The sequence below is a fragment of the Trichechus manatus genome, unplaced genomic scaffold, assembly GCF_000243295.1.
Source record: "Trichechus manatus latirostris isolate Lorelei unplaced genomic scaffold, TriManLat1.0 scaffold00177, whole genome shotgun sequence".
In the NCBI taxonomy this organism is placed as follows: domain Eukaryota; kingdom Metazoa; phylum Chordata; class Mammalia; order Sirenia; family Trichechidae; genus Trichechus; species Trichechus manatus.
The window spans coordinates 2,972,676-2,991,304 of record NW_004444113.1 but is presented as its reverse complement, the minus strand read 5'-3'; the positions used below and the strand labels follow the sequence as shown (position 1 = coordinate 2,991,304).

Genomic DNA, 18,629 nt, shown 5'->3' with positions numbered 1-18,629 from the left:
GACACTACTCACCAAGGTAGAATGTAGAGCATTGTCTTTATAAGCTGTGTCATGCCAATTGAGCTAGATGTTCCCTGAGACCATGGTTCCCACAGCCCTCCGCCCAGCAATTCAGTTGCTCAGGGAGTTTGGATGTGTCTGTGGGGCTTCCATGATCTAAAAGGCCATTTTTTGAAAGCAGAGATTGGATAAGCAGGACCTTCGTTAGCACCCACCACCTTTTACGTGAAATGACAAGTAGGAACGCCTTGCTGTTCCTCACACCCTTCCCTCCTCTTCCTCCTGCCCTTGGTCAGCAGCCTCGTTTCCCCTGTGTCGGCTCCATCTCCTCCTCCTCCTGCTCTACATCCTGACTCCTTGCCTCCAATGTGTTTCTTCTGAAAAGTGATGAGACTTGAAAACATTTTTTAAAAATACTTATTCAAATTACTTTCACTTGCATGCTAGTATGAAATGTTTTCAAAGTGGGGTGCAGAACTCAAATTCTAGTAAAAAGGCCAGACTTAATGGTTTGACTGAGACTACAGGGACCCCAGAAGACATGGCCCCTGGACTCTCTGTTAGCCCAGAACTGAAACAACTCCAGAGGCCAACTCTTCAGACAAAGATTGGACTAGACTGTGGGACATAAAATGATACTCATGAAGAGAGTGCTCCTTGGTGCAAGCAGATACATGAGACTAAGTGGGCAGCTTCTGTCTGGAGGTGAGATGAGAAGGCAGAGAGGGTCAGGAGCTGGTTCAATGGACACGGGAAATCAGAGGTGGAAAGGAGGAATGTGATGTCACAGTATGGGGAGAGCAACCAGGGTCATATAACAATGTGTGTATACATTTCTGTATGAGAGACTAACTTGAATTGTAAACTTTCATTTAAAGCACAATTTAAATAAATAAAATGTTTTCAGACAACCGGATGTCTAAATCATAGCCCTATAACCGCAGCGTGGACAGGGGGTCTCATGGTGGGCACTCAGCCCTCATGTCAAAGCCCTGCCCACACGCTGCTTTTTAATGCCACTTCCAGATGACCAAGGACACGGGAAGGACAGCGACCAAGAGCCTGACTCTCTTCTTCACGCTGCTGCTCATCTGTACGCGTTAATGTCAGTGGAAAGATTATAAAGGAAACGGCTTCCTATCTTACTCAAAACCACATGACTGAATTCAGTTTCTGAAACCCAGCCAAAAATACGCTATTTACATGCAGGAAATGCCTTTGAACGTTTGTTGGCTGACATGGGTGTCAAAACAGATTATTAGGGAACTCTATTCCTCCATTTCTTCCACAAGAATGAAAGATACAGACAAATTATCTAACTGAACAAGATAATAGGCTTTATGCTGTACCTGGCTAAGTCACTTTTCGGGCAATGATGCAGCTAAAGCCGGTTCAGAGAATATAAAGCCGTAATGAAAACAAGCCAGCTCCTTCACTTAAGCGGGACAGCACAAGACCAACAGAAAGATTAAAAAAGACAAAGATTACTAAGCTGGGATTTCGGAAAGGATCGGAAACAGCACGGCTACACGTACGTGGAACTGAAGTCGGCCCAGTTGTTGGGGGTCGTGGAGGGCTCAGAGGCGGGCCCTGCAAAGGGGGCGGGGGTCTCTCGCAACGCCAGTTTGGGCGCAGGGGCGGATGCTGGGCCGGTGGCTGGTTTGGCTGGGGCGGGAACCTCGTTTTCTGAGATTTTCTCTGCGTAGTTTGCGGGGAACCATCCCGTCTTCCCTTTGAGCTCTCCTCCGAGCCATCCAGGCTCTCCCGTTTGGCTCTCGTCCACCTGCAGAAAAGTCACCACACTTGACGTTAAGTGGAAAGAAATCCACCAAATACACCAAACACCTTCCGGAGCAGAGCCCTCGGCCTCTGACCCTCTCACACTGACCCGCAACGTGGAGACTTCTTCCTTTTATTCCAAGTGTCTGGATAAACGGTCTCTAAACATTAACTGAAAAAACAGTGAGTACTAGAACGCAAGTTCGCACTTTTTATACTTTTTTAGCCTTTTCTTTTTCTAATGACGGCACTTAGGACAAAGTGCTGGAAGACCTAAGGCACACAGCGTGAATTTTTAGAGCTACTTTGAACTGGAAAGTAATCTGACAGGCTTCATCACTCAAGAAGTCAAATAATTATTTTAAAAAAATTTTTTTGACTTGCATTTATTATTTAAAGTTGAAAGCAAAGGGTGCAATAAAAATAAATTTAGTCATCTAAATAACAACTAAGTAACATTTATTCAGCACAGAGACAAGGACGTTAAAAACACAGGCTTGGATGGTTTCCAAGGGAGACGGAACTGTGTTCAGTCATTTAAAAATCCCACAGATACATGAGGAGAACATCAAGGGAGTGATTTACACAACAATCGACTTTATTAAGGCCCTATAATCCTTCACATGAATTTGACTCTAATATCCCAAAAGTACACGAGAACATAGGACTCTGCTGTTTCAGATTTTCAGAGGCTACTTATTACGCCAAGTGCTTCTAATGTTTGCATTTTGTTTTAATTCCAACTTTACAAGCTGCCCCACTATTTTACGAGCAACAGCGGAAAGAGTTTGAGTCCAATTACATTCACTTTTAGAAAACTATGTTCATTGCTGTAAATTCAGATAACAGTCTGTCAGGGACTCTCTTATTCTCAGCCCTGCATACGCTGCCTAAGGAGATAAGACATGGAACACCTCACTGGATGTTAATGCTGCTGCTGAGAAAGCCCAGAAGTGGGTGTTCGGGTCTTGCACAACAATGCTACTGAAAAAATCGGCAAAATACCAGTTTTCTAATCCATTCAAATACTCAGTTTCAAAGAAAAAGGGGGGGAGGACTATTAAACCAAATGTCTGTCTGCACTCAGTGCAGAGTAATAGGACATAATCTTCATTATCTTATTTGAATTTAAAAAAATATTTGGGGTAGGGGTGGAGAGAGTAGTAGAATTCATGGCTTACTAGTTAATACTACATGGTATTTACAAAATATTCAGTAAGCACGGGACATTTGTTTGCTGTTCCATCTTAACCATCAAAACCCAACCCATTGCCGCTGAGTCGATTCCAACTCATAGCGACCCTATGGGACTGAAGAGAACTGCCCCGTTGGGTTTCCAAGGAGTGCCTGGTGGATTTGAACTGCCGACCTTTTGGTTAGCAGCTGTAGCTCTCAACCACTACGCCACCAGGGTTTCCGTTCCATCTTAGGAAACCTTTATTGTCAAGGATAAAAGTCATAGCGACCCTATAAGACAGAGGAGAACCGCCCAACAAGGTTTGCAAGGAGCGGCTGGTAGATTTGAACAGCTGACCTTTTGATTAGCAGTTGAGCTCTTCACCACTGCGCCACCAGGGCTCCTACAGCTGAGAATTCTCCAAACCACCAAGGAGTTCCCTCAGATAAGGTGCACTAATACTTCCAAAGGTTCTGCTTTTGGCTTTGCAGTTGCGTTCTGCTTGTTCACACGTCTATCAGATGTGAACACGTGAGCTGCTTTCATTCAAGTCTCCCACACTGTTTTCTTTTTACTGTCCTTCTTCTGCATAGCCCCAGCTGTTTCTCCAGGTGAAAACTTAAGATGATTTTTTCCACTTGGATCTTATTTTATGCTAAACACCAAATGGCTATATGCCCTTCCTTCCTCGTTTGTATATACTGGTGGACGCATTGCAACCTTGCAGCTGCTCCATACTGGAAACAGCTATTTCTACGCCAGGTCACACAGCAGCCTCCCTGACTTCTCAAGTTCATCAGCCAAGTCCTACCACCCTCACTTCTACTCCAGGACCAAGGACACCACCAGGCAGGAGTCAGTGAGAAACGTGAGCCAAACCCACCACAACACGGCCCCAAGACCGCCAGGTGTAACGATGGATGCAGGGCTCTGCAGTTACGCTGCTTCCATCTAAATACTGATTCCACAACTTAACTGTCGACTTTGGACAAGTCTAATCTCTTGGTGCCTCACTTTCCTCATCTGTAACATGGGGGTAATCAGAGTACCCATTGTACCATGGTTGTTGTGAGGACTGATTGTATTTCGAACATTGCCTAGTATAGGAGAAGGATTTAATGGCAGATTTTTAAAAGCCACCTCTCCTGCTGTCCAGCTCTGACTCTGCTGCAGTTTCCTTAGCTGGGCTTTGGCCCTGCCCTGAAACCCTGCCCTCCACTTCCCCCTCATGTAGATAACAATCTGCTCCAGGAACATGCCTGGAATCTCATCTCACTGGGTCTGTCTCCTTGCCAGTAACCCTCTAGGGGGTGGAGTTCAATCCCTGACCACTGTCTGTCTGGGGCTCCGACTGGCCTGCCTGAGGTGGGCCTCCTTGATTCCCAGCTCTTTTATTTAATTATATCCTGCATAATTAAGTTATTTAATCATATCCTTTAGAGACAGTAGAAGCAGATCTGAAGCCCTGAGGAAATGCTCCACCCCGTGGGCAGGTCTAGCTCACACCCTAGTTAACTGACCACACCCAGTCCTGTCACCCAGATAGGACAGAAAGGAGCCCCACCACTGGAGTGTGATTGTACACTCAGGACGGGGGGAGAGCGCCAGGTCAGCCTCTTCTCTCTGCAAGCAAGAGTCCCTCCCATCCCTCAGGGCAAGTGAGTTCAGTATTTCACTGTTAACGGAGGAAATTCACCCATCAACTTGGCCAAACTTTAGTCTCAATCAGTTTGATTTATTCTTATATAAATCCATTAATTTTAGTGGATAATTAAAATTTAATTTTAAGGAAGATATAATAAAAACCCACTCTTGAGATCTAAATTATACTAACCACTCAGAAAAAGCACCAAAGATCAACATGAAAATGAAAAAATATTTCTTCCTGAATTTGGGAAACTATCCAAATTGCCAATCCAGCTGTGGAAAAATATTACACGAGCTTATGACATACCAAGAAAAGTTAGGCAGACTTCTATAGAAGTGGCTGACTGTAATGTCGACTTTTACATAAAGTCGATTCATATGCTGGTGGCTGTAAGTCGGGGATTTTAATAGTAATGAGATCATCTTAAAGCAATGCAATTTCATTTAACCAGGCCCACAGCAACACCCCAAAGCATGAGGTCATTCTCGCGGAACACCATCAAAGTGAGAAGAACAAACCCCAGATATTGCTTACATATCTGGGAGTATGTTCCAGAGTGGTGGTTGTTGTTGGGTGCTGTCGAGTCGGTTCCGACTCACAGCGACCCCGTGTACAACAGAACGAAACACTGCCCGGTCCTGCGCCATCCTCACAACGGTTGTTACGCTTCAGCCCACTGTTGCAGCCACTGTGTCAATCCATCTCACTGAGGGTCTTCCTCTTTTTTGCTGAACCTCTACTTTACCAAGCATGATGTTACAGAGCTAGTCTACAAAATGTTAGTAACTATAATTAATTAATTAGTAATGATACTCTGCACTTGGTAGGGTATTGACGCAAGGGTCAAACGCAGATAGTACGTTTAGCTAAAGCCCAGTAACAATCACTAAGTTGCTTTACATGCGCCGTTTTTCTCAACGTTTGTATGTCTAATGTCTGCCGTCTTTGCTAGGTAGCGGCTGCCTGGATGTGCTGAGGGCTGCAGGTGGCAGAACATGGTTCACGTTTTTGCTAGCTCAAAATGGAAAGTTTCCCCTAATACTCCTAAACGGACCATTTCTCCACCAAAAGAACAAGGAAGGAAGGAAACGAGTTCAAATTGTTATAAGAGTAACACTAAGTTAGAAAACAAAAATTTCCAGAATGAATTGACTGGTTGATGGCTGATAAATGGTAAACAAGTCCCTTCTTCTTCCTTGGAAATTAATAAGAGGGTATTTTCCAGATAGGATTTAGGATTAGTCCTGACAGGAAAAAGAGATTAGGTTAGATCAGTGGTTCCTGAAAATGACTCCCTAACAGAACCACCTGCGCTGGATTTTGAAGACTGTATATGGATTGAACATTCTCAGAATCTCTGGGGGTGAGCCCTGGAATGTTAGTTTGTTTTTTTAAACTCTCTAAGTAATTCTGATGTACTCAGCTATGTCCAAGGACCAGCATTTTGGAACCACTGAGTTAGATGATCTCTGAAAATGTCTTCCAGCCTGTGTTCTTAGGATAAACCTCAACAAAACAGCAGTCAGCTGAAGCCTTTTAATTCCTAATACTATCCCAATACATTACAGAAGTCACATCTGATTTATTCACCCTTCAAGTATAGGGACTCCTCGATCAGAAGAGAGGCCACCTATTCCAAAATTTCTAAGACTTAACTGTCAAGGTCAAACTCACCAAGAAGCTTCCACTAAGAAGTCTTTTCCTGAACACATCAGCTCACACTGGTTTCTTCTCTCTTTCAAATGCCTAGCACTTACAGGGAGCATTCATGGAAAACTTCATCACACACTCGCTTTTTGTGTTTCTTCCTGCTTTTCTAAAAAGATTTTAAACATATGAATGGCAGGCACAGAAGTCTTAGTGGTGCAAATGGTTAAGCGCCCAACTGCTTCCCAAAAGATTACAATCAAGAAAACCTATGGGGCAGCTCTACTCTGTCGCAGGAGGTTGCTATGAGTCAGAAGCAACTCAATGGCATCCAACAACAACAACACGGCAGATATTACCTTGTATTTTTTTGGGATCATCAACGTTTAGAACAGGGCTACGTACAAAGTATCACATCAAATTTTCATGAACCATGAAAAAATATTTTTGGAGAAAAGTGGGCTGATAATCAAATTTCATGAAAATCTTTCTTTAAAGCCCCTCCCCAAGACTTCCTGTATTAAAAAGGAAATCTTTTTTTTAGATTTGTGAAACCTAACATGTATCGTGAGTTACTTTTCAAAGAAGTTTGAGAAATCTGAGATTCTGACGATTGCTGTGTCCACAAAAGTAAAAGTGAACCCTTGGTGCTTGACCCGAGGAGAGTGGTATTCTATCACCTGATCTCACGTCTGTTCCTTTAACTGCGAACTTCATGAAATGAAAAAAAAAACTGTTGCTACTACATGTCAATTTCCATTTTTTGCGTTGATTTATATCCTCACAAATACCGCTGAATGGATTTGAAGTGTCGTGTTGCATTTTGTGCAAAATGAAGAGGCTGTTGTTCCTCCAGGAAAACAATAAATTACACCTAATGGTACATGGCATACTTCATTACGTATTTGGGATGTCTGAGGTAAAGTAAACGTCATTCCAGCGCTGGTAATATTCTCTGCTACACTTGTCTCTGAAGTCAGTTTTTTTTTTTTTTTAAAGTGTTTTTTAAAAGTTAGAAATGTAGTACATTTGTAAGTAAGAAAATAATGCAGAAGTGTATAAAATCAAACACAAAAGCCCTTCTTTACTGTCCAGTGGTAACCACTACCAACAATATGATGCATGTATTTCAAGACTGTTAACTATGCATATACAAACACCCACATATACACACATGCAGTTTTAAACAAAAATGCAAATTACACTCTACATACTGTTTCTGCTTTTTCACTGGACAGCTTATTTGTATATGTAGATCTCTATAATATTTTAATATCTCATTGTATTTATTGTGGCTAAACATAATTCAGTGAACCATCCTTTTACTGATGGACATTTGGGCTGTTTCCTTTTCTGCTTTTACCAACAACCCTGCAGTGAACACGCACGGACACATATATTTGTGCATATACCAAGAAACAGCCTATGGGAGAGGGAAAAGCAGAATTTCTGGGTCATGAGGAATGGGAGTTTTAAATTTTAACAGGTATTGCCAAATTGCCTTCCAAATGGTTTAACCAATTTATACAACTCTGCTGATAGCATATATGTTCCTCCCTTTTCTCATACTCTTGACAAAGCTGGGTATTATGAAACTTTTAAACTTGCTCATTTGACAGATGAAGAAAAATGCCACCTTGTTGTTTTAAGTTGCATTTTCCTGATCACCATGGAAGATAAGCATCTTCTCACATATTTTTAAAAATCATTAACTTTTCTTCACCTGTGAATGTCTCTTCATATCCTCTACCAATTTCCAAGGTTTGTGGCTCTTTTTCTTATTAATGTGTTGGAGCTCTTTATGTAGTAAGGCCATAACCTTTCATATTTTGCAATATAGAAATTCCAATTTTTATATTGTCAACTCTGTCCACCTTTGTCTTTTGTGTCTTCTATTTTTTTGTGGCTTAGAAAGGCCTTTCTTAGCCACAAAATTATTCCAAACTTCTCCTTTTTTTTTCTTTTAATATTTTTAGCATTTTAGCTTTTAAGTTTAATCTACTTGGAACTTGGTTTTGTCCATGGCCTGAGATGGAGACTTGACCTAATAACTTGCTAAATGCAGAGTCTTCAAGGCCGCATTAAAAATGGAATCTAGAAAACAAAAACCAGATACACAAACTCAGAGCATTTACACCGTTTTTTTAAAGCACAACTTACTACACAGACTCAACACCAACCAAAGGTATGCGTGCTTACACAGAATTCAGGCGATCTAAAAGAACAGAACATGGAATAAGATGCAGACTTCCTGACAGCCACAGAGCACTTACCCATTCCCCTTTAACCTCCACCAGGAAAGCAAAGGTTTGAAAGCAAGGCAAAATACATGTTTAATGACATTTTATTCTTACCAGAATATCTAAACTCTATTCATCTAACCAAGCTGCTGGTTAAGCCAACTACAGGAAAGATCGCCAAAACAGGATAAGGATCATAGAAGCGGCCCCAAATATGCTCCCTTGAAAAATAGCAACATTTTTTCATGAGGATATAGTTCATCTGTAGCACTTCCTGATCGTACACATTTCCTCATAAAGACGCGACGGCCTTACTTTTCTGCACCTTGCGCTGCAACAAGATCCAGCTGTGAAAATATCAGGCTTTTTTTTTTTTACAATGTAAAAAAAAAAACTTTGTAATGAATGAGACCCTATCCAAAGCCACACTGTATTTTCAGTTTTTAGATTCCTGTTATTGCAGGGTATTCGTACATTCCACAATTCATTTGCTTTAAAAGACACAACATTTCAAATACGAAGCAATACGAGTAAAGTAGACTCGGAGCAGAAGAAAACAGAGGAGGAACTGAGAGATGGTGAGGTAAGGAGGAAGCTTACAAACTATCACTGCTAGGTTCACGTGGACAGAGGGTGCACCCCGACTCACGAGTCCTGCACAACTCCGGCGGTAAAGAACCAGCGAGCCAGCACTCAGCAGCCATTCGCTGACTAAAGGCGTGGGGAGCATCTGAGGAGTTTTCATTATTGTTGAGGTGACTGTGAGTTGTAAAGATTTTGGAACTTTGGGCTTGTCTCCCTTATTTCCAACCCATAGTGATTAGAGAGAAAGCAGCTATCAGAAAATAAAGGGAGAAGGCGTTGATCCCTCCGGGGACCAAACACACTGTTCCTTCTACTCCGCTCACCGAAGAGCGCCCTCTCCTCACGGAGGTGTGATGCACACACACCAGGCGGGCACCTGGGTGAGACACGTGGTCCCAGTATGAGAAACACGTGTTTCAATTTTTAACTTCAGCTGTTCTTTTAAAATTCTGAATGGGTCTCATCTTAAAAAGAAAAAAAAAAGCTAGTATCAATGCAAAGAAAATCTAACCACTTCTAAGAATTTTATTCTTAAAGAAATAACTAGATCAAGGAGCTACTGTTTTCCTTTAGAAAATGATCTAGGTCAACCACATCGCTTTACTTCTTTCTTAGGACGGGTTACTATAGTTAGCAGTCAACTGCAATCTTAAGATTATACTTAATTATTATTAGAATTAAAAAACTATGACAAAACAAAATTCTGAAATTTTCATCTGTTAATCGTGTATGCAGTAGGAAAGCAAAGTCACTGTACTTAATTTATCACTTTTCAGACAGTTCACAGAATTAAAAGGGGAAAAGATGCTGTCATCCAAAGATAAAAAGTTATAATTGGCAATTGTGAGAATGATGATATTTTGTGCTTAAAACTATTTCTTACGGATTACTCACAGTGTGTAAGTACTAACCTCAACTCTGAAATTATCAGACATTCATAGATTTAAAAAAAATTATGCTAAGGCTGTGATAAGAACACCTTTTATTTAGTAACATTATTTTAAGATGATGTTAGGGTAAGTTTTCAGAATGTCATCTTTCATTCTAAGAGAAAGGAGGCAGATGAGCCTATACATCCCTAACCCGATGCCAGATTACTGGATTCCATACTTGCAAAAAACTGTCCAACACAGCACAGAAAGAGGACAGGCGATAATCACCAACAGAAATCACTCTCCCGCTGGCGTCTGTCTTACCATGACTATGTCCCCCGGCTGAATGGTGATTTCATCATGGCTTCTGGATTCAAAGGGGTATAAGGCTCGGTAATACACCACTTTCACGTTCTCCTGGGCGGAAATTGTAAGCGGGCCTTTTTCTGTTTACAGAAGATGGGGGGAGGGCAAAAAAATCATACATTACACGGAACAGAAAGGCACGACAATTCACGTAACCACATGTCCTCTGCTGCCCGCCTTCACACCTGAGCTAGGAATTTCTGAAACACGGAATGTCACAGGACAGCCGAATCTGACGTCAGCACTCAGCCCACCTGAGAGGTCATTAGCTGACTCTCCAGGACAAAGGTCAGGTGACCCTGTGTGCGCACCAGGCTACCCACAGGTCCCCTCACTCTGCCTCCTGGTGTGGACCAAACCCTCCTCCCACCCACGCATCGGGCACAATCCAGCAGTTGGGAAGTGATTCAAAGTCTGAATCAGCCAAGGAGGAAGCTCATTTGGAAAGGAGCAAAAAAGCACAACTTATTAAAAAACCATGGAAATGACATAAGTGTTAATCTCACCAAGAATGGTTATCACTAATAATTCCTGGTGAAATGAGTATTCCTCTGCATTTCTTAGGGGGGACAAAAAAAGCCTAAGGACTCAGGATAAAAAGAATTGGGATTTTAAATGAAACAAAATTTTTAAAAATGCATGCAAGCAGAGGCTATTCTGGGTTCTGGTCAACAACAACTCGTAACGGCTCCCTGAGCCACTACACCCAACAGCCGCAGCATTCAGACACATTTATCTTCTCTGAGAGGCAGGGAGGTGGACGCGTTATCTCCATGGGTCTTCACGTGCATAAGCAAAATTTCCCATTGACTGAAAGGGAGAAAAAAATCCTCATTTTACACCAGGAGGAAGCACAAGGGACTTAAATTAATTGCCTAAGATTAAGTAAGAGTGAAATGATTTTCAGTTCAAAAAAATACCAAAAAATGTATTTACCCTCCTAGGTCAGGGCTGCTACCGTGTGGATGTAAGACTTGTCAGCTTTGGCCTCCAGGCTGCATGCACACTAAGGCAGAAGGAGCCTGATCCAGCTCTGTCCCTCACTCCAACCCCCGCCCACCGCGCAGACAGGCACCGTACAAACCCGCATGGAGTCGCTCGAAAGTGGGTTTCTTTTTTTTTTCTGTATATATACCATCGTACTTTACCATTCAGAGGAAAAAACAATCACTTTCTTCGGCTGAGTATTATTTGCAAAGCTGTACAGTACTGCAGAGCCACATTTCAAACATTCACTACAGCCTGCATCCAATATTATATAACTTTCTCTAGCTATTTCAGATTAGATATCTTTCGTTTATCAGTTTTTTAAAGAGGTAAATTATGGTCAAAGGGCAAACAAAGCCGCTCTTTTCAAAAGACGTAAAGACAGCGTAATGCAGAGGAGACTGCACGACACATGAGCGCAGGCACTCCCTGCTGCTGGGACAGCTCGGCAATTCCCAGGGAAAACACCACACCAGAGAAGCTGAAGGCTCTTTTTGCAGGAAAGCTCACGCCTCCATTTGGTGTACAGGTGTGTGCCTGAGGCTCAGTGATGGGCTTCACGCCATTCTGTTAACTCCGTACGGACTTCTGGCTGCTGGTGTGACACAGGCCATGCAGAATTACCAGACACCAGAGAAGCCCCTGAGTACCAAAAGGCTGGTGGTTGGAATCCACCCAGAGGTGCCTTGGAAGAAAGGCCTGGTGATTTACTTCTGAAAAGTCACAGCCATTGAAAATCCTATGGAGCACAGTTCTCTGAACACACATGGGGTCGCCGTGAGCCGGAGTCGACTTGATGGCAACTGGCTGGTTAATGGTGCTTGAGAACAAAGAGCTCTGAGGAGACCAGCCGCACTGCCACGACACAGGGACTGGCCTTTTCGCGTCTACTGGTTAGCTAAGATGGGGTCTGATAAGATATGGAAGTTTCTCAAGGGTTCTGGGCAAGAAGATGACTCAGTTCCTAGATCTGTTCTTGCCTCCGTTACCTGCGGTGGACCAGGGTGCTTGGACAGCTGCCTTCGCCGGCTCTGGGTGCTGAAGGAACAGCCGAGTCAGCTTGTCCTGCACCTCTGGTCTGCCTTTGTCCTCCATGTCCTTCTTTTTGACACACTCGTCCCTCTTCAGTCTCTCTTCATCATGGAGTTTCCTCGGCCGCTGGTGCTCGTCCTCCCGCTGCATGGGCTCCAGCCGCTGCTTGCCCCTTTCCTGAGCTCGTCTGCCAACAGAAACGCTCGATTACAGCAACGAAGACATTCCAATTCAACACAACTTTGTCTCTTCTCACAAGTCAATGGGACATTCAGCATCAAGGGGACACTGCTCTTCAGACAGAGCGATCTGACCGAATGAGACACGCTCTGGGGGCTCCAAACCGGAGTGAGACAAGGCACGTGATGTAGAAAAACACAGAGAAAATTTCTGATGGATTTTATAAGGTGACTATAAAAATAACGAACACTCCTCAACTTTAAAACTGGTATTTAACTACAAAAAATATTTAAAAACTCTGTCCAAAGGACTCATGGACCACAACTACCATGGCCTCCACCAGACTGAGTCCAGTACAACCAGATGGTGCCCAGCTACCACCACTGACTGCTCTGACCGGGACCACAACAGAAGGTCCTGGACAGAGCTGGAGAAGGATGTAGAATAAAATTCAACCTCATAAAAAAAGACCTGACCTTGCTGGCCTGACAGAGACTGGAGGAAGTCCCGAGAGTACGGCCCCCGCACACCTTTGGTTAGTAGCCGAGCTCTCAACCACTGCACCACCAGGGCTCCTTCTACTCCGTGGGAATATGACATTTCAGTGCAGCACAGTGTGGGGCCCTGGTGGCGCAGTGGTTAAGACACTGGCTGCTAACCAAAAGGTCGGCAGTTTGAATCCACCAGCCGCTTCTTGGAACCCTATGGGGCAGTTCTACTCTGTCCTGTAGAGTCACTATGAGTCAGAATCCACAGCAGCAGGTTCGTGGGTTTTTTTTTTTTTTTTTTTTGGTATAGTGTGAATAATAGAAGCATTTTATAAACTTTGGAGGTAAGAAAAGGATAGAGTTAGAGTTAACCAACACACACAAAGTCATAAATAATCCTTAGTCTACCCCCAAGAAAACCATAAAATGGTCTTCTAAACTGGTTTGGGACCCTAGTCAGTTACCCACTGGCATTAAAAAAAAATCAGACTACTATACTATACATACTAGAATGATAGTCTGATTTAAAAGAAAAAACTATGTAATAGTTACACACATGCTCATACATGCATGCAGGCACACATGCTACGTTAAGTCCTAACAAAACACGCGTGAGTCTTGGCAGTTTAACGGAGCTCAGCCCAATATGGACTTGCCTGAAGTATCTTATTTCTTCATCTTTTCAGTCTAACTTCAGTAACCAGATTTTATAATTTATAGCATATCGTTGAGACACTTGGTCACTTTTGCTTCTCAGGAGTCTAAAATTAATCGAAGCTTTAAAAGCAAATGTCCAATAACAAAATCAGACACCCCGAAAGTTCGAAAATAAATTGCTGCAATTTACTACAGAAAGTTTTAAAAAAAACCCACAAACACAATCATTCAAACAAAAATGTCTCTGTAGATAAGCAGCAGTGGCAAATTTTCTCCTTTTGTATTGAGTTTAATTTGCAGCTGAAGAAAAGAAGAAAGAAGCTGGAGTGGCCCAGTCCTACCGGAGAGCCACAGAGAGCCACGCAGAGCAGGCTCAGGGCCTTGGATTTCAAACCCTGCACTCTGACCACCACTGGTATTAAAGGGCCATAACTGGAAACCTACTCTGGTCATTGCATGCAAATGAGCACACCGAGTATCCCAACTTCCTCATCTAATTCCATTTATCTGCATAGTAGGGAAAGCTCTGGGAGCTAACAAAAACTTCAGGGGGTACTTACACACGCAAAGATTTATATACACATACACTTGTGTTTGCACCTCTGCTTGCTCATGCACACTCACACACACACCACTCAAAAGACTCACCTTTGGGCTTCCTCTTTCTGTTTTTCTAATTCTAGGATCTTTCGCTCTTGTTCTTTCTGCTTCAGGCGTTCAGCCTCTATGGACTTTTGCTTCTGGAGCTGCTGTTTGTTATGTATTTCTCTTAGTTCCTATAAAGAATCAAGAAACAGGTCACATACTGACATGCGGACTGGGCGTTTCAACTGTTGATCCACACGCAGCATTTCCTGGTGGGGACGCCTAGGGAACTTTGGAGGTAACAGTTCAGATTTGAAAAAAGTTTAACCTGGAACACTGAAATCACTCTATATTTTGACATGACCTATCTCCAGAAGCCGCTCAGGATTATTTCAGTGGGCCATAACACATGATAACCATTTTCCATGATTTGCTTGAGAAGGAACTTGGCAGTAGAGAAGGCATCAGAGAAGCTACACTGCTACAGACCTCAGCAATAATGGCAGAACTCAGCCAGCTTTAACATATGGCAATAATCACGGATAAAACCTTAAGGCTCCTCTGATATCCAGTCAACAACAGCCTCTACTGGCTTTGAAAATAACAGACCTCCTCACACACTACCTCCATTCAACCTCAGCTCCTCCATGTGATACGCTGCCTTAGAACAAATGGACAGGCCTCTGCTCTACGACTTCAGTCTTACCCCCAGGGTCTATTCTTCTTCAAACCACACCTCCTCCAGGACCGTCTCCTCTTAACGGATTCATGTGAGAAGTTGTCAGCCGTCCCAAACTAAACTGGCCGTCAGACTGAAAGTACAAAACTATTACCTTGATGATCACCTCATGGGATGTGATTTCCTCATTTGAAAGGAGCCCCAGGAACAGCTGGAATTTCCTCAACAGACCACTGAACATAAAACGCATTCTATGGTATTTCAAGTACTCAAGTCAGAAGTGTAAACACCCAAAAGTATGAAGAACAAAGGAAGGCCTGTTGAGGGGGAACCCTCTGATTACATAGGAATCACATGGTCAGTACAGACTTAGTCACTGAAACTTCTCTTACTTGGGTCAACAACAAATCAGGAGTCCAAGTGTCCACTAAAGCTAACAGTGGACTTCTGGTTGACTTCTTGGTCTGGTGAACCAGAGCTAATCCTCCAAGTGGACAGCCCAGGAGTCTACATGGTGAGGTTTAAGGACCGAAGCCTGTCCTGTCTTCTGTCGCCTTGTTCACTCTAAGACCAAATGGACAGGTTTCTTCCTGGCCCTATATTGCTACCCTTAGACTCATTCAGAGACTGAACAACAGAGGTAGAGGGATTGCCTGTGCAAGGTGAATGTTAAAATACACTTGTGACCAGAGAAAAGCCTTAAGTGTTACCTTAACCTTTTTCTACTGGCTAGACTAGTCTCTCAGGGGAGGCTTGTGTGTTGCTATGATGCTGAGCAGGTTTCAGCAGAGCTTCCAGACTAAGACAGACTAGGAAGAAAGGGCTGGAGCTCTACCTCCAAAAATCAGCCAAGGAAAACCTTATGGATCACAACGATCCCTTTGTCCACGGGGTAACCATGAGCCTGGAGGCCAACTCTATGGCAGCTAACAACAGACTATTCTGCAGATAAAGTTAAAATGCATATACATGTGTTTTGTAAACTTTAAGTGACAGTTGCGAGGCATTGAAAGGGAACAAAGATAAAACAAAGTAAAGTTTAATTGGAGATTAGGAGGTTGTGGGAGGAAGGTGGGGGGTGGGGGAGGAAGGAAGGGGCTTCATTGAGGAACCCAGCACATGACTGGGAATATCCAGGCAGGATGCAGTAGGAAGAAGCAACTTAGTTAAGCACAAACTGGTGGACTACTTTCTATGGCAGCAGGTCTGGGCATGTGGCTTCCCAATCAGGAAAGGCGCCTGGGACAGGAGGCTGGCCAGGGAGAGGCAAGGGCAAGCAGGGAGACTGGGGAGTAAAGATGTGGCCTCACTCTGACTGTTTAAAGTTCAACACAGAGGAGAAAATCAACATCGGAGGAAAAGAAGTCCATGTTTCATTACCTTTCTCACTGCCATACCATGGGATATAAAACTTTAATGTGGGAACATTCAGCAGTATTGGTTTTCGTAGTAATTTGAAATCAAGCATAAATAGCCATCTCAAATACTACAAATGAAAAAACCTGGTTAATACTCTGGATTTGATACTTCAGAGACAAACGGAAAATGGCACAATTCCTGTTGTTAGAGCAATCTACGCTCGTGGTTCCAGTTAACACCTCTAAATGAAAAGGAAAACTGCAGTGGGGTGACATTAAATCAAACTCTCAATGTCCTAAAAGCAGGGCCAGAGCTCCAAAGTCAGCACTCAGGAAGTCCACTCCCCACGGAGAGGGGTGGCCTGCTCTATCATTAGTCCAGTCACTGAGACAGCCTTTAAAGGAAAGAGCGAAAAGTGACTGAAAGATTTACTTTTTTTCCTGCCTTAAACTTTGATCTTCAATAGCATAAAATTCTTAAATGGGTTCAGAAAGAACAATTTCTGGCCATGGATGATAATTAAATGGCCCTGAACTGGAAAGGCGGGATTCGAAGCGCGCGGGTCCCTAACGTGGGCCGGCAGCGGGGGCATCTTTACGTTCTCCTTCAGCTCCGAGATCTGTCGAATTCGTAGACGCCACTCATCACATGGGAATTTACGCTTTGTTTGTTTCAGTGCCCCTTTATTTAGGTTTTACTCTTACTGCAAGAATACAAAAAGGTAACCAGTAAACAGAATTAACTTGAGCTGAAATTAAATAGAAACGAGTTAAAGAGTTAGAGATGACAAGGGAAGAATATCATTTTAGCTTGATGATCTAGTAAACTGATTATATATTAGTAAGGAAAAGTTCTGACTTCGTCCAGGAAAAAATGTATTTCTAGGCAGGGTGATATTCACTATATTGAGCAAGAGGGACGCACAGCGCTGACCCATCAGAACGGATGATGGCCAGGGCCGTAATGACTGTTAATATACTAGAGACCATGTGCAGAAATAGTCCTCATTTTATCAAATAATCACATTGCACATTTCCTTTATACACTGGGCCCTGGAAATTGGGTGTAGAGTTATAGCTCATTAATTATCAGATACAAAGTCAAGACAGATGGAAGTAAAGCTAGTAATACATGAGAAGCACTATAAAATGAAAATCAGTAAGAAACAAATTTAAAACATCTACAGAAAAAAAATCAAGCCAACGAGAAAGTTTTAAAAACAATTCTAAAACATATCATATACATGAGGAAAGATACCTAAATATAAAAAAAAATAACATTTATTTCTGAGTAGAGCGGCATTACAGGACAGGCTGGACCTATCTTTGGAATTGTCCACACAAGCCGCAGCTTCAAGTACCTCCAAAGAAATGGAGCTTGTGGCAGCCGCAAAATAACAGATGTCAAATACGGTAACAGAAGGCTCTGGTCCTTACACCCAGATTTGAAGACTGCGAAGTTTTTCTATCATTTCCCTCATCCAAGTCAGACATTGCTGAGATACACAATCAAACGTCAGAAAATCAAGAGGGTGTACACAGGCAGGCATGCCAGGTCTTCTTCTCTTTTCTTGGACTTAGGAGTTTAACATGGCATGAACCAAGATAAGCAGAAAATTTATGAAAATTTATGCATGCAGAAAGAATTACGGTTTTGGCGAAGAATATTGAATATACCATGGGCTGCGTCTTGTGAGAAGTACAGCCAGACTGCTCCTTAGAAGTGAGGCAAGACTTCGTTTCACGTACTTTGGGCATGTTATCAGAAAGGACTCGTCCCTGGAGAAGCACATCATGCTTGCCAAAGTAGAGGGTCAGCGAAAGAGAGGAAGACCCTCGACTGGATGGACTGACACAGTGGCTGCAACAATGGGCTGAAGCGTAACAATTGTGAGGATGGCGCAGGACCGGGAAGTGTTTTGTTCTGCTGAACATAGGGTCGCTATGAGCCAGAATTGACTCAACGGCACCTAACAAACAGATCGATAAAAATTTTTTTTTTTAAGTTGAACTTCTGAGAAGGCAATCTATGGATGAAAGAATACATACTAAAAACAAGTTAATGATTTGCCTTATTTTGCCACAACCAAGTCCTTGTGGAACGCCTAGTCCCATTCCAGAGGGGAACAAGCAGATGGCTATACTATTCTTTCATTCTTTTCCAATACTGTTTAAGAGACTCAAGTAAAATTACAGTTATTTAAAAGCAGCCTTTCAATTCTTTCAGGGGAAAAAATTTAAGGTGACAGACCTGATGTCATTAGATTCTTTATTTACCCAGGTAATGAGTGAACTGGGAGAAACACCCAGGCAATGAGTGGACTGGGAGAAACACCCAGGCAATGAGTG

General features: G+C 42.8%; 1 protein-coding gene across 2 annotated transcripts in view; it reads right to left on the bottom strand.

The window, feature by feature from the left end:
- ITSN1 (intersectin 1) overlaps positions 1-18,629 on the bottom strand; it is a 221,749-nt gene that overhangs the window by 83,140 nt on the left and 119,980 nt on the right. The window contains exons 17-21 of one of the 2 annotated variants that reach the window (XM_004386976.2): positions 14,307-14,434; positions 12,291-12,520; positions 10,273-10,394; positions 8,525-8,539; positions 1,536-1,783 (exon numbers count right to left, since the gene is read on the bottom strand). In XM_004386976.2, the coding sequence (XP_004387033.1) occupies positions 1,536-1,783; positions 8,525-8,539; positions 10,273-10,394; positions 12,291-12,520; positions 14,307-14,434 (743 nt within the window). The remainder of the gene's footprint in view (positions 1-1,535; positions 1,784-8,524; positions 8,540-10,272; positions 10,395-12,290; positions 12,521-14,306; positions 14,435-18,629) is intronic. The other variant, XM_023741323.1, reaches the window with a different exon arrangement.